This window comes from Pagrus pagrus (assembly GCF_965226575.1).
Source record: "Pagrus pagrus genome assembly, chromosome: 2".
Classification (NCBI taxonomy): domain Eukaryota; kingdom Metazoa; phylum Chordata; class Actinopteri; order Spariformes; family Sparidae; genus Pagrus; species Pagrus pagrus.
Window position 1 is genome coordinate 33,222,581 of NC_140186.1, and position 16,677 is coordinate 33,239,257.

General features: G+C 40.5%; 1 protein-coding gene across 2 annotated transcripts in view; it reads left to right on the forward strand.

The window, feature by feature from the left end:
• Positions 1-16,677, forward strand: part of neurl1aa (neuralized E3 ubiquitin protein ligase 1Aa) — an 85,623-nt gene that overhangs the window by 41,611 nt on the left and 27,335 nt on the right. For both annotated transcript variants that reach the window (XM_084364668.1, XM_084364669.1), the window contains exons 2-3: positions 4,960-5,210; positions 5,537-5,858. In XM_084364668.1, coding sequence (XP_084220794.1) covers positions 4,960-5,210; positions 5,537-5,858 — 573 coding nt within the window. The remainder of the gene's footprint in view (positions 1-4,959; positions 5,211-5,536; positions 5,859-16,677) is intronic.

Genomic DNA, 16,677 nt, shown 5'->3' on the forward strand with positions numbered 1-16,677 from the left:
CAGTCCTTTAAATTAGGGATTTTTCAGGGCAGATAACGATACTGATTATTAGCAATCAAGGAGACTGATAACCAATATTTAGAGCTGATATGCATTTTCAGTAAAAATAGAAATCTTGGTGTCAAAATTTTCCCAACACATAGCCTAGCTGAAATGCATTTAAGCATATGTTTCAGTAAAATAGAACTTATAGTTTGTAATTTTGTTCCAAAACATAAAAGTGCACTTTTACATGTGTTCATCACGTTAACTGGTTATGGGAGATCTCATATGCTGCTGGATAGCTTAATCTATAACAGTACATCAATGTATTAGTTGATTTTCATTTTATATTAATAATCTGAAACAGCTAAGTAACTAGTAACTAATGTTATAAAATAAATGTAGTGGAGTTAAAAGTACAACATTTGTCTCAATAACGTAGCAGAGTGGAAGTATAAAGTACCAGAAAATGCAAATACTCTAAAGTACCATTCAGGTACCACAGAGGTGAATACAGACAGAGAGGTAGAGGCTCCAGCAGAGCAAAGTATTGCACTTTAAGATTAATTCATTCTTTGCAGCAATTGAAAAAATAAAATGCAGATACAGATAATCTGCAAAATGCCGGATATGGGAGCCGATGATCGCCTGGGCCGATAATCAGTCCACCCCTACTTACAGGCTCTAATAGTGTTAAGCTTCTCCTCCATCCTGCTGCTCCTCAGCCAGGTCCTCCCTCAGATCTGCTCTTCACAACATTAGGCATACTGGTGGAGATCTGGGCCAGTGGTATCTGCAAGTACTGGCCAAGGTTTGTTTCAGTATACCTTGGAGACACATTGACAGGGGGTCCTGCTTAGGACAACAGTGAGAGAAGGTTTAGATTACCCTCCATATGTTGTTCAGTGTTCTTTTAAAGTTCACCACACCCTGTAAATGCCACACATTTAAAAAATACCAATAATTAATTATTTTTACTTAATTTCATATAATACAACTGCTACCCTGTGAGAACATATAACTTGGAGAACAGTTGTTTCCTGGAAGTCATCTGCTGACCAAATACTGAGCAAATATTAGACTAGTTTTCTTCCACCTATCAAATTCTATTTGGATGGTAAAGCACTTAGCTGATGGTGAGTAACGACTACACAACTCTAGATAAAAAGCACACACTGATAAACACACAAGAACACACACACAGCTCACCTCTCATTCGCTGTCACCAGCCAAATTGAACTGCTGAGAGAGAGATTAGCTTACTGCGCCACAGAGATGTTCATTGGTGTATGACAGGTATTAGCCACACACAAGCGTGTGTATTGTGATGAGAGGTTGTAGCTGTCTTGTGTGTGTGTGTTGTTATTAAGGGGATAAAGACCTCTACACTCTGGGGCAGAGGGATACAAGCTTTTCATTTTCCGTCTGTTCATAATAAGACAACCTTGACCTTTGGCAAAATGGCTCCTGTGAGGCTGTTAAAGCTGCTTTTTCCTAGATAACACACGCATAAAGCTGTGTGCACAAACAGGCTTATAAGAGGCAGCTGTCAGAATGATGTTAACAAAAGTCATTTTCAAGCCTTTTACATCAGGGGTTCGCATCTCGGGTTTGTGTGGACATGAGCATACTCTAGGATTTGTTTTGCTGAGGTAATTGGAGGACTGAGACCAGCCGTTTGGCTAGAGGCTGCTTTGGTCTGCATAAGAACTTAAAACTGCAACATGGGATTTAAGAGTAAACACTGAATCTTAAAAAGTAAAACGGCTATATGAAAAAAAAATTCCAGTCTTAAAAAGACTATTTTGCTCAAATGTCTACAGAGTACAAGCCTGAACTCATATTTTGCTGTCACATACAAGGCCATGTTCAGATAGACAATAGATGAACACGGCAACTGATTTGTGTGTTCTGCCATCTAGTGTGGCATCATTACTGTGGTGGCAACTCAGTGTCTACTGACAGTGACAGCAGATGCGTGGGTAGTTGTATTGATGATGTTGGGCAGTGGCCCCCAGTTAGTGATGCTGGTACTTTATATGGATGGCGATCATAACATTATTCTAAGATTTTACATATAAGACAGTGGTTGTCACAATAGTCAGAATAGATAATAGAGAAATAGAGCAAACATCTTACCATCTGCCAAATTTCAAGTAATGAAGTACTATTTAATATACTGACATTACTGTACTAGCCAGCATAATCAATCAAGAAGTGAACTTAACTTAACAATTTCAGACAAGTTCAGAGAGAATCTATGGTAAGTGGTCTCAGACAGGGGTGGACGGGGGAAGTAGAGACTTGTGTATTTCATTTTCAGCTTTTTTCTAAAGTCAAAGTTTGCCACTACTGTTGGAGTAGTCGCATGGGTATTGTACTTATCTACGTCTGGTACTTCCCTGGATTCATGTATGGCCTTCAGATTGATGGGGTGGTGCTAGTAATTTGCTATAGGTTACCTATGACACGACAAAATTTGAACCAGGAGGTCTAGTTTGAAGTTCATACTCCTCTGAAGTAGGACTTCAAAAGATATCAACACATTACATTTCTTAAGCTCATGCTTTTATCCAAAGTGACTTACAGTAAGTGTATTCAACCATGTGGATACAACCCAAGTATTGCAAGAATCATGCTTCATCACATACTGTATACTGAACTGCTTCAAGGGCTACGTTCAGAAATCTCTATATTACACCCATGATTTTCTCCTCCATCTCAACATTTTGAATGTATGTATGTTTTTGTCCACTCGGTAAATTAAGTCCAGTATCCTCTCTTCTTTTAGCTCTGTTTTGCTCTCCAACAACTCCTTAAGGAATTATCGAGCTCTTTAGCTGCTAAATGCTCCACTGTTTTCAACAGCAAGTGGCTAACTTTGTCTGTCTGGCATTTGGTGCTGGTCAGGTAGCGTAAGGTTGGTTTGTTGGACCTTTTTTTTTTCTTTTGATCAAAAAACCTTCCTGCTGGTGCTGGAAGAAGGGTTGAGAATGGTGAGAGTGAATCATTGCGGTTGTTTTTACTGTAAGTATAATGGAATCAAGCCTACAAACCACACTGCTCCTCTTTCTGTGCATTTTAACTTTGATAGCAGGAAAGGTTGAAATGCCTCAAAGCATGTACAGATACTTGATACGCTGCTCCCTAGTTGACACATTTGCTATGGGGGATGAGCATATTCTTCTATTTAACTGCAAATACAAATACCTGCAAATGTTTTGAGTCTTTAAGGATGTCTTGTCAGTCAAGATATTTGGTAAAATAGAAGATGTAAAAAGATCTATCAGAATTACATGAGTAAAGTAAGATATTTGTTTTGCACTGTAAACTGATACTCTCATTTGATTGAATGGATTCTCAGAATAGCGCACACAAGCTGAATTTCAAAAAGCTGGAATCGGAGACTATAAATATCATTTTGTCGTGTCTGAGTAAACAAAAGGCATCTGTTGTATCCCAGCTGATAGCCACAAAGTGAAAGAGTGCACTGATCAAGACCTTTAGATACGAGGGGTTGCTAAGGAACATGAATTCACACATAGCCAGTCTTTCCGTACAGCAGCTGCGTCTCTTCAGAGCCTGGTAATGCATTCAGCTCAATCTGCCTGGGACCATGTGCACCACATTCAACAACTGCTCTCCTGTGGCTCTGCCCAAGACAAAAGGCCTCAACGAGGCTATTAGGTTGGGGCCAGATTGAACGGTAGACACGCTTACAGGGTGAAAAACTGGAAGGGCCATTACTAGATAAACAAAGATGAGAGGGAGAAGAGGGAAACAAAGAAAGGGAGAGAACACAAAGCGAGCTGTATTTTCGGATAGTCTTATCAGGACTCCACAGGACAACTGCTGCTGCCACTGTGTAAGCTTTCATCTGTTTGTCAAACAGTCCTCTGTGAATATGACAGTAGGTATAGAGTCCAAAGCACCATAAACTGAATACTAAGTATAATTCTTCTTTGACACTTTCAATTATAGACATTTTTTTTCTGTTGATTGGTCTATAATTTATTTTTCCCATGGACAGGTGGCCACATGCTTGGTACTGAAATGTTTCCAGCATCACTGAGTAGAGCCAGGGAACTGTAGCTGAAATGTGAGCACCTCTGCTGAATATATATATATATATATATATACATATACATAGACAAATTTCCAAATGTCCACAAAACTTGGATAGAGGATTGGTTATGGCCCAGAATAGACCCCATCAACTTATGGTGCAGATCTGCACAAAGACACCAGGAAAATCTTTTCTCACTTTTTTAACATAGCAAGATTGGGCTTTTTTGACATTATTGTTAATTTCTGAGGGAATGATGCTTGGACCTTGATGAAGAGAACCTGGTGAATTTAAGTGGCTCATATCTATGAGTGATTAAAAACGGGGATTGTTGGGCCTTCATAGAGGTATTTGCTCCATTCTTGTGGTGTACCATTTTTTAATACAATGATAATGTCTTAATTGTCAACTTCAATTTAACTAAATAACGGATCATATCATTAATATTTACATGGCATATAATATGTTGTAACTGTATCATGCCAGTCAGCACATGGCTTCTGCTAAAACCTTGTAGTGACAGATCCTGAACTTAAGGCTCACAGTTGACATGAACCATTTTATCTGGGAACAATTCAGTATGTATATAACCGGGGAGCATCATTTCTGCCTTGGACTTTGCAATCTTAATCTGCATAGAGATTTGCTTTTCAACCTGCAGGACCCAATGTGATAATGACTTATTAGCTTATTACTCCATAGTAGTCAAGAGCCAATATAAAAACAACAGAGTGAGTGTGTGGTAATATCTGATGTTATTTTCTCTGATGCAGAACAGTTCATCAGGCTTGAAACAAAAACAGACACAGACACTTATTAAAGTGACTAACCCTAACTTCCTGCCCCTAATTGGGAAATTTTTGTTTCACAATAATGCTCATCTGTCTGTGCTTTGTCTGTCTCTGCCTCAGACTCCCTTGGCGGCCCTTTCCCATCCACATCACACCGATGTCACCACAAACCCAAGAGGTGCCTGCCTATCCAGTGTGGAACTATTGGTGGGCCCCATCCCATCAGCCCGCTTCTCTTCCATCCAAACGCTAAGGGATCCCAAATCGTCATGGACCTTGCCCAGAAAACAGTCAAGAGGCAGGCCAGCTTCTGCAACGCCATCACCTTCTGCAACAGGCCCGTAGCCCTGTATGAGCAAGTCCGCCTCAAGGTATTTTATGTCAGAGTGGAGCACTTGAGCTCTCAAAAGTCTGGGAGGTTTTAAACTTCCTTACTTTACTGTTGTACTGCTTTTATATTAGGTTGACACTTAAAATGTGGAGTTCCTTGATGACGTCTCAACTACACTGTCTGCATTGGAATGAAAACCATGTTAAGTCAAATAATGGTCTTGCATTTCTATATTAAATAAGTAAATAATGTAGAAGTTGAGAGTTTGGGGTGATTCAGTCTCATGCCATGTGTCAGTCTGCACTATTAATCAATTATTTTTAAAAAAAATACCAAGAAAACCACATTTGACTCTCCTCTCCCCAGATTACTAAAAAGCAGTGCTGCTGGAGTGGGGCGCTACGCCTGGGCTTCACCTCCAAAGACCCCGCGAGGATAAATCCAGACAACCTGCCCAAGTATGCCTGCCCCGACCTGGTGTCCCAGAGTGGCTTCTGGGCAAAGGCCCTGCCTGAAGAGTTTGCCAACGAGGGCAACATTATCGCCTTTTGGGTCGATAAGAAGGGCAGAGTCTTCTACCGCATTAACGAGTCCAGTCCCATGCTGTTCTTCAGTGGAGTCCGCACAGCTGAGCCCCTCTGGGCCCTCATTGATGTTTACGGTCTGACCCGCGGAGTGCAGCTGCTAGGTAAGATGGTTGAAGAAGCATAAGATGCACAACTGAATCACCAACCATGCAAAGCAGGCAACTGCCCCAGAGACCAAAACCCTGGGGGGGGCCTAATGTAATTGGTGTGAATTCTGGAAGCACTCACAACATATGTTCTTCTATGCACAAACCTTCCACATCTTTCATACATTTGGGGTGTTATTCTACTTTCAAATCCCATTAAAACGTATTACATTTATAAAATATAACTTACAAATTATTCAGTTTTCTTTGAAGCTTAGTTACAATTGAAGTCAGGTACAAAAAAACCTTCAAAGCCACTTATCTTTGATCTGATTTCCATTTATTGTCAGAATCTTCATTTGAAATTTGTCTTGCGTCCCAAGACAGACGCTGTTTCACATGAATAACAAAATACATCATTTAACCAAACAACAAAAACAATACTACAACATATCACATCAGACATTATGAATATGTTGATGTTGCTTACATAAACTCCCTTTAAACTTTAAAATGTTCACAACACTTGGGACTCTCTCGCTCTCTCTCACACAGACACACACACACACTCATGCATGCACACTCTTAGACATTTTCCGCTTTCCCAGCATTGTTCAAGCCTTATCTGTTCATTCATACTTACTTATTTATAATAAACCATACTCTTTACCACTTTTCCATCAATTCATACTCTTTCAGCTGCTTCTTCATAAAGCCAGCAAAGCAGTTTAACTCCCAGCTTAAACTATTCTTTCCCTCCCTCATCCCTTTCCTACTTTTCCAACTACTCTTTTCAACTTTTATTTACTCATTCATACTTTGCTTTGCTCCCAGCCATTATGCATACTCATTCAGCTGCTTTTTCATACAGAGTTAAGTTAGTTAAGAGTTAAGTTTAGCCCCCAGCCATTATTCAAGCAATGCAGTTTAGCAGACTGTATTAACTATAATTTCATTGTATTTCAAGTTTGACATGTTTCCCATAAATGTGGCTGTCTTAGCTCTATGGATATAACTTTGCACTCCTTAAGTCCATTTCAGTCAGACTGAGAGAGAAGCATTTGGAATGTTTGTATGTGAAAACCATATTTGTTGGGAATGTCTTTGTTTATTTTAATCATAATCGGAGTTGTTCCGATTCCGATACCAGTATCGGAAATGCCGATCTGACATCACGTGGGACCCTGCTACTTCCCAGTTAGCTCCGTTAGCTCTGCTTAACGTTACACACCGGAAATCAATTCTTCTTTGCTGCTCTAAAAGCCAACACAAGAAGTTGCGCTGTGCTGCCCCTTGCAACTAATGTTTTTAGAGCGGCGAGCAGCTGTTAAAAGAATTTTTTTTTTAACATGCACTGGATTTGGAATTGGTATCTGGATGGAAAAAATGGTATCAGACCATCTCTAATCAAAGTCTTCACACAACCTGCCCTGATGTATGTTTTGTTTTGCAAGTGAGCCCTCAATTACCAGTGCAAAGTTGGCATGAACTGTTGAGCCACAAAAGCCATATTTGTTGGAAATACTCCAGGTTGATATAAACCAGAATTATCCTTTAAGGCCTTATTTTTATTTTGAGGAGCCCTGTGTCAAGATAGACTTTGAATAGCTTCAATATTTTGGCAAAAATTATACTTATATGGTTCAAAACCTGTTAATGAGTTAATCTGGCCCTTATACTGTATCTTTGTTAATGGTGTGAAACTAGTGTCCTCCACGTATACCTTTCTGTTTACAATGAGAAACTGACAATGATTACGTTTTACGTCTTGTCTTCAATTATGTCAGTTTCACATATTTTGGAACAATACAATACTTTAACCAAGGAATGACAACTGTGATCTTTTTTCTTTCTTATCATTCATGTCGTTACTATTTCTTCTTTAATGTGGTTTTCAAAAGCCATGAGATGTTCAGGTATTTTTGGATTACCTCAGATTTTGGTGCTTTTACTTTCCACACTTCTACAGTTGGCAAAGCAGTTTTCCTTGTGTCTTCATGTTTACTGTAAACAGGTCCTTTCTAGAGGTTACCACTCCTGTCTTTGTGTACAGTAAAGCCTGCCATGAAGTAATGGAATAACAATGAACAGAGGTTATCTATGTCTGACCAATGTTTGACCCACATGTTTACACAAAAGTAGCGGGCTAATAAAAGCCACGCTGCTGTGCATTGTCAAGGTATGCCAGGTGGCTTAACATACATGCCACAAAGGCATAACACAGGATAGTATGGCTGAGGCTTTGATGTTAAAGAATGCATACACATTTCTTTTCCCTGGAGAGTCAGTGCTGTCATCCCTTCTGCTGCTGTAAAAATAGAACAGGGGTCACATGTCCCATAGATAGCACATTTGATTGTAATTGTGCACTGTGTTGACTGACAGTGGTATCTCCAGGCTGCCGGGGTGGATATGTAGTGTCTTGAGTATGAGAGGAGCCATATTCTTTGTTTCTTCTCTCTGTGCTCTCTTTGATGACCCTTAGGGTTCAAAACCCAACACAGTCTGCTGTTTGCAGATGGAAAAAACAACATTATCAGATAATGGGACATGCAGAAAATGGTTCAATTCCAGGCCCACTGGCCAAACTTAGCACCCTAAGGTTTGCCCTGATTGAAGTCTCTGTAATGCATGTTTCCGATGGATGTCCGACCCCTTTGAAACACTGCTCCAAGCACCAATTCAATCAAAAACCGGGCTTCTCCTTAGCCCTATTTAAGTCATTTCTACTGCCTTTTAACAGTCAGGCCAGATGCCAGGTTTCCAACAGAGCAGTACTCCTGTTCCTCAGGCAGCCGACTGACTGACATCTGCCCCCACAAACGGGCCTGTTCAGAGGGGTGGAACGCTACAGAAAAATGAGATAGAAATACATCATCCAGACTAGACACGGCCCTTTGTGACGCTGAATGGCCAACTGTGTCAGCTCTGTGCATCATGTTTCTGTATGCAACGCTCCATGAACCTTTGCCTATCTGCAGATAAGCCCTTGGGCTTTCACATCTGAGGCCTTTCCGTGGCTTTCACTCCTTATTTTATCTGGCATTTGAGGAGCTGTTGGTTTATTTCAGTGTCTAATTCTCAATTAAACCTGCAGCTTGGGAGGCAACAGAAGATATAGCAAGAGAAGTGGTAAAAATATAGCATTTTCTTTATTCCTTTTTATTATTTTAGTCTTCCAATACCTAAATAGCCATCTTAGAACACATTTTTGTGCTGAGAAAGGTTTTGTTACAACATATTATCTTTAAGCCACTTTTTACTCAAATTTAGATCCTTTATCACATTCTTACTTAAAATATCCAATTCAATCCAGCCTCTATTCTTTGCTACTGTGATGACCACATTTCCCTTCTTGGATCAATAACATTTATATTCTCTCCATTTCAGCGCTTTTCAGCAAAGAGTGAGATTATTCATTGTGGCCCCATTGAAATACTATAATCCTTGCAACATAAAGATTGAATTAAAATTCTACGGTGGATTAAGTTTCTCATTCAAAGACGTTTTGTTCAGCTTGTGTATGTAGCCCTCTCGTAATGTAAATACGCAGGAGGCCTCTGGTAGTGTCTCTATTCAGCAGGGAGAGTCCTACACACAAACACTGGCACACACAAACATGCACACACCTTCAAAAGCAGTTTTCACTGCCAATTCAAATCAGCCATTCTACCTATCTTCATATGCCTCTCCTTCCAGCTGTTGCGTTATGTTGCTCATTTCATGTCATCCATTTTATTTAATGGCTCCTCTGTATTCGCTGTACTCACTGTCAGGATATATTTGGAGGAGGTTTTTTCATGAAAACTTAGCTGGGTGCTTTGCTTCATCATGACTAATGGTTTGACAAGCGGAAGGCGGGTCTTGTCACTGGAGCTCATAGGTAGTTATTCTACCAGTCAGTGTTTCCACCTCCTGCTGTCCACAGAAAATATAATTGTTTCCCCTTTAGTCCTTTGCTAAAGACTTCATAGGGATGCAGGATATGGATTTTATGTCAACTGATACCTACCTTATTCTCATGGCCAATACTGATAAAATAGCCAATAGTTTCATATTATTGTATTATAAAAAGACCTTGTAACCTGTAATACTGACCACTGAAGTTGATATGGTGACCTTGCTTATTTGCACAGGGAGGAGGTCGGGGATAGACAGTCGGGACATTGATTCAGGAGGCAATTATTCGAGTCCAGTGTGAAATCAGAAGTCAGTGATGATTTCTTTTAACTTACTAATGTAGTGAAGTTACGTCACATACTAAACGTAACCTAAGTTACTCAGGTATGTTACAGTAACAGAGTAAAGCAGTTATTTTTACCCAAACCAAGATGCTTTCCTAAACAAACTGTATGGCCTGTATCAAAGGACTTTGATATCAAAGGACTTTTATACAGGCCACCGCTGTTTGAGTCCAATGTGGTAAGCTGCTATAACTTACTAATGTAAGTTACATCACGTAAATAACATAACGCGAGTTACTAATATAACATTAGTTACAACAGTAACTATAACAGTAACAAACCACAATGTTTTCCTAAATCTAACCAAGTAGTTTTAGCACCTAAACATAATCAAGTAGTTCTGTTGCCCAAACCTAACCAAACTGCGACTGTACGAAGAAGGTCTGGTGTCTTGCTGATAGGCTGCAATTGTTATGTTGTTTTGGGAATGGTGATATATGTCGTTTTGGGAGATGCTGACAATCTACCTAATTAGTCGCTAAGATATGAAGATGTTAAACAAAAGAGTACATTTGTGAGTAGGAAAACCAAAACAATTAAGTGAACAGCACTTAAATGCTCCTTAGAGGTAGGAGCAGCTCTGGAGCCAGGTGGCAGTTCGCTGTGGGTTTGCCAGGATGACCCCAGGTTACGTTTGGAACATCTTTGATGTAGAAAGATTGAAATAGAAGTCTTAATAAGGCATGTGATAATTCGCCCCACAGGGATCACCAGGGGTATACATCATACATGACAGAAACAATGGGGGCAGGGCTGATTTAGTGGTTTCACACCTCCATGAGCATGATGACAGTAATTCAAGACTTCCCCCTCCCACCTTCCAACATGCTAATGAAGCAGAGGCTGAAAAATGCAGCAACATTCACAGTGACTCCATTAACAAATGCATCAAGTCTATTTCAACTCATCCATATTTTCATGCTTCTGCTGCTACAGAAAAAAAGTGTCACATGCTGCTTGGCGCCTGAGGTAGCAGGTGATTGACTGCATCTGGCCTTGACTTGGGCAAATACAATATTGCAGCGGTTTGGCAGGATAACCTTTGGGGCAGGCTGAAGCTGTCCCCATAGGCTTGAAATCCAACAAGCCCAAAAAGGTTGTTTAATATATACCCATGTCCTGGTTCCTAAGGTTAGCTGTCACTCTCATATGTACACACACATACACACACACACACACCCAGCAGAACTTTACTTGACATCGGAAAGGAGGCTGAGTAACTGAGCAATTCCAGCTGTTGTGAAGCCAGCAGGACTCAGATTGTATGAGTCAGTCACTGTGGAGCTTTAATCAAGAGGGGCCCTCTGTGGGACTTCCCTGAAGGACAAGAGAATAAAGTCTGATTGCAAAGCCTGGAGGCTGCTAACACCTCTCAACCAGGCTGACTCAGAGGAGGAGTTGGCCAATCTAGCTGTCACCACAAAGAAGCAGAGCAGTTAATTTAGTTCATACAAAACATAGTGTCCTGGAAGAAAGGCTGTCTCAGTATTTCACCAGGAAAACTACATTTATACTCTTTGGTGGAAACACTAAAGAGGTTCTGACTTCTGCTGTGTTTTGAGAGATTGTCCTCAGTGGATGGATTGAATTACATGGTAGCTTTTGAGAATGCGGTCCCATTACGCCATCAGGAAGGAGCAGCATTTTCTGTCACTCAAGATGAATGGCAGAGCAGCAGTAGTAATGAGAGGAAGACTTGAAATGGCCATCTTGGTCTTTTTCCACCGAAAAATATGATGCAGGTTTTTTCACAAGCATAATCAAACACTCAAAGCTTTGTGTTTGTGTGCTGTGCTGCGTTCTGTGTATATGAAACCACAATCTCCTTCTCTGTTTTATGTAACCACTCATAGTTTGTTTTGCAGGACGAATCACCATTGATTGTAGCAATGTGCTGTTGTGTAAAGATGACAGATGTGGGCTAGGTGAAAGGAAAACTAATCCTGGAAACTCTTCAGTGAGAGTAAAACAATGTGTGAAGGTTTGATGGATGAAGGCGCGGCCGGCCTGATTCTTTGTTTACATCTTTTACAAGACGTGTCAGAGGAACTAGGTTTGTCTGACGGCGTGTCGTGAGCCGGGGTCGTCCTGTTTGAACCTTTCAAAACATGTCAGTGTTGGTAAGTCTAAAGTGAAGAATTGCATCTCTCTTCACTGATTTTACAGGTATAGGATATTATGATTAAGTACAATTCAGGTCTTCTCCAGTGCTGAATGCATTGAATTCTGATGTCAACAAATGTTTCAGAAGTGAAATGAAGTCCAGTTTAAAGGGGCCTAATTAAAAAGAATAAATGAAGGGGGAATTTGAAGGAACAACAGTGTTGACATTATGTCTAAGACATCTATGTACTGTGTTGCAGAGATGTCTACTAAAGTTAGAATGCTTGCCCGAGCTCATCCTGTATCATCACCACGTTGTACTACAAGAGGTGAGTTTTTGGGAAATATTTGCCAGTTGCCTACATGTTTTCTCTTAGCTTTTAGTGTAATCAATGAGGAAAATAACTTTACAAATGTAAGGAAATACTGTTACATCTATTTCCTTACCAAAGAGAAGAGTACAACCCCACACATTCTGAATTCAAGTTTCTCTTGTTAACTGAACTAAGATGAGCTTAATGCCTTCTTAACTCATCATAAAAGACACTTCATTCAAACAAGACTCACAGCAAATAAAACTAACCAAAACAGTCTTGGTTTGTCTCTACACAATCACCTCTGGTTTGTTGGAAATAAATCATTAGTTTACAGAATCAGATGTAAAAATATTCCATCTCTACACTCTGTTTTTGCCCGCTGCTGATAGCTCACGGTGGCTAGGTACAGCCAAGGATTGCTAGCAAAGAGCAGCTGTTGTCTGTCTTCTCTGGGCAAGATGTTTACATTGTTGTCCTCAAAGTAATGATTTGTCTCCTTCAGATGTAAGTGGACAGCCTTGACCTGAGGAGTTGGTCCTCTTGTGTTGTGCTCATTCTTGGCCAGAGAAGACAGACGGTTTGAAAGAGGAGTAACAGATTCCTCCAATTTCAAACTGGAACAACCACCTTTGAACAGAGGAGGTGGCCTAAGACATTACCTATCACCCACCTACAATGCTGTACTGAGTTCTCTCCCCAGACAGCTTAACAACCATTCACACCTGGGCTCACCTAGCCTTAGCAACCCATATGAAGGCCAGTTTGACCAACGACCCACAAGTGGCCCTAACGACTCTGAAACTCAGAGCTCACACGTGTCCTTAACAACTCTGTAAGGACACTCCCACACAGAGTTTAAAAGCCTGCAACTCCCCTCCAGTTAGTTAGAACTGAAGAAGCCTCTTGGATGAGAGGTGAAACATCTGCAAGAACCTGAAACAAGTCCAGTTGCCTACGATACAGCACTTGTATGATTAATGAAATACAGCAGGTTTTAAAAAATTAAACAAGTCAGAACTTCTGTTTTTACACTTGTGGTCACTGACTGGCTTTGGCTGTCTTTGTACTATACTCTGGCTCCACTCCTAGGTCTCCTAATATGAAGTCATCTGAAATGAAAGAAGTCTATTAGGACCGTTTGTTGTGTCGTCCAGCTCAGAGAGAGAGGGACCAGGGTTCCCATACTTGTGGGAGAAACTGATTACTTTCAGTGAAATGATGGTTTGATTATTGTGCGCACTTCACTGGCACTGTTGTTTGACTTGGCAGGACTCCCCCACCCAGCTAATAGCAGCACTTACAAATCCTCATGCTTCACACACGCTCTCCAACAAAAACACACAGAGCAGAAAAGCTGCTGTAAATCTGACTTTTTCCTACTTAATTAGCAAATGTGGTGGTTTAATGTTGTGAAGATCTCTAGACATCAAACAACGCATATTTAGCATGTTGTGTTTCTTGGCTTCAGTGTGCTGCATAGAATATATGATGATTGTTGGTCAAAGAGTTCAAAAGGCCAAGAAGAATGAACTGGATTTGTGTAAGTTGGCATTCAGTATCAGTTTTAAGTTACTGTACCTTGGCAGAACAATCCAACACACTATATTTCTTTTCAAAGAGAAAGAAAATAATTCAATTTTGAACTCTTATCAGTCATGAGAAATTCAACAGAAAAACATGAATGGGGGTAAACTAGAGGTAACTCATGAAGTTTTATGTGGAGTTTCCTGTTTTTCCTCAATTCTGTGTGCCTTCACTGTATTCAAAAGGGGTTATTTTACCCAGCGTTCAAAGCAGGATATTTATTGAAGATCATTTGCTGTCGAATACAACTCGCAGTCTCAAGCATCGCCAGGGGAGTCAATACCACAGTAACTGCACCCTGCTTATACACTTTTAGACCGAGAGAGAATGACAACAAGGGTCATGAGGTTTATGAATGTTCCTTTATGACACAGTTCAAGCAAGTGAGTGACCGTCAGGGTGACTGATCAGAAATAAGATTAAAAAATAAGACAGCTGTGTCAGCCATGTGCTGTGATCATTCTCCCATTACAAGAGCCACTCCAGTTTATAGCAACTTGGGTCATCAATAAAAGAAATATAGCCGCAAGCAGCTATTTGCCAGGATCAAGCCTACTTTGCTTTGGTTTTTGACCTTCTGCTAATTAGCACAAATCCAACATGGCGGACCTATATGCTCCAGTGGGATTTTTTGTAGAGCACCTTTACCTGGACTTGTGTATCAAATTTCTAGTCACTTGGACTCACTGTGTTTCTTTGGCAAATGTTTCAATAATCACATTTTGTTTTGTTAATTATAGTGCCACATTATGCCAGATTTCGCTCATTATACGTTGAGTAATGCACAGCATTTCCAATTACTGTGCCAAGTTTGGTGTTTCTAGCTCATTCCAGCTCATGGCAATTTGAGCCGCGGCATAAGACAAATGATAATAATAATAGTAAACTGGCACAATATCAATAAAAACATAAGCAGGCAGATGATCCTGAAGTTCCTGTTTAAACTTTGACTTCTTGATGGTTACAAACATTTCTGTCACACTTACTTTTGGTTATAGATTCAAATAAAGATATTTAGAATAGAGCTGCAATGATTAGTTGACTAATTGATTAGTCAATCGTGAAATAATTAATCAGTGACTATTTTGATAATCAAATCAATTGTTCCAGCCATTCATCAAGCAAAAAAAACACCATTTGCTGCTTCTAGCTTCTTCGACGTGACAATCTTCAGACTGTTCATCTAAAATAAGCAAATTCAAGAAATTGCTGTGACCTCTGAGAAATTGCATATGCCACGTTTTCAACCAAACCTGTGGAGTTTTCAACAAAATCTCACCAAAACTAGTGTACTTCTACGAGGTCCAGCAATCGTGATTACTAGGTTGAGTACTAGTAATAGGTCGATCCTTACTAAAGATATTAAAATGTAATCCAAGTTGGCATAAAATCAATAAAATAATGTTTAAACAGTATTTTCAATCTGGATTCTTTTGGGTGCAGCACAACAAGTTGTAAACACATCACATATGATAACCTTATAAAGATGTCATGGCAAAAAACTTAATAATTAGCCAAATCTTTTATAATCATCTTTATCTTTAATCTTTCTATGTGAGCTAAGATTTGACATTTTTAATCCTGTGTGTTTTTATCACTGTGAACAACAGATTTCACATTACACATTTCACCCTATCCATTGTTAATATAAAACTGAATTAGTGCAGCTTTCAGAGTTGAACCAGTTTTAGAAATAAGCAAAGGGTGGACCTGCATGTGTTGAGCGTGTCACTCTTCACCCAGTCATAAATAATTAGCCTAATATCAGCCTTCCTCCGTGCTTGAGCACAGGAATAAAGCAGGGGGGCTTTAATATAAGAACCTTATGATGGAGGTTATTAACACTGAGGTCCTGGCATGCTGATTGGCAGAGAAGGGGCGGCACATGCTGCATTCTGCCGATGACCTAAGGGATAGGGCTTTTGTGACTTAGCGGGCATTTTGCCTGGCTCTTTGTTATGGCCATGTGTCGCCCTGGGAGCCTGCTGCTCTTTCCAAAAGCCCCGGGTTCAAAGCTGCCCAGCCCGATCAGGGAGCGGGGATTGGGCCCATGCCAGGGAATAAAGAACATCCCAAACATCTAGCACAAAGACCCTTCTGACTCCATCTCTCTCTTCTACGATCCCCCGCTCTCTCCCTCTTTCTCATAGCTGCTTTATATCTCTGTCACTCACTCGCCTCACCCATGTTGTCTCCCAGCTTTATCTGTTCCTAGAGAAATCTGCCTGGATATCCATCTCTAACCTCTGCCTTCGTAGCTGATCCCCACTTTCCTTTCCTTTCCTTTCCTTTCCTTTCCTTTCCTCTCCTCTCCTCTCCTCTCCTCTCCTCTCACCCCATCTCTCTCACCTGACATTAATATCACTCTAGGATCTCTTTTCATTTTTTTCTTCCTAGTTCCAGCACTCTCGTTACCTTTGCCTACATCAGATGAAACCGCCTCCAGAGACTATGGATAAAGATAAGCCCTGTGAGATAGATTGTGTGCGTGAGACAGAGTAAATCCCCCAAACCTCCCTCCCCCTCCCTGCCGCCACCCCGCTCCAACACTGGCTCAAACCCCTGGCACGTTCCGTCTGCTCAGGC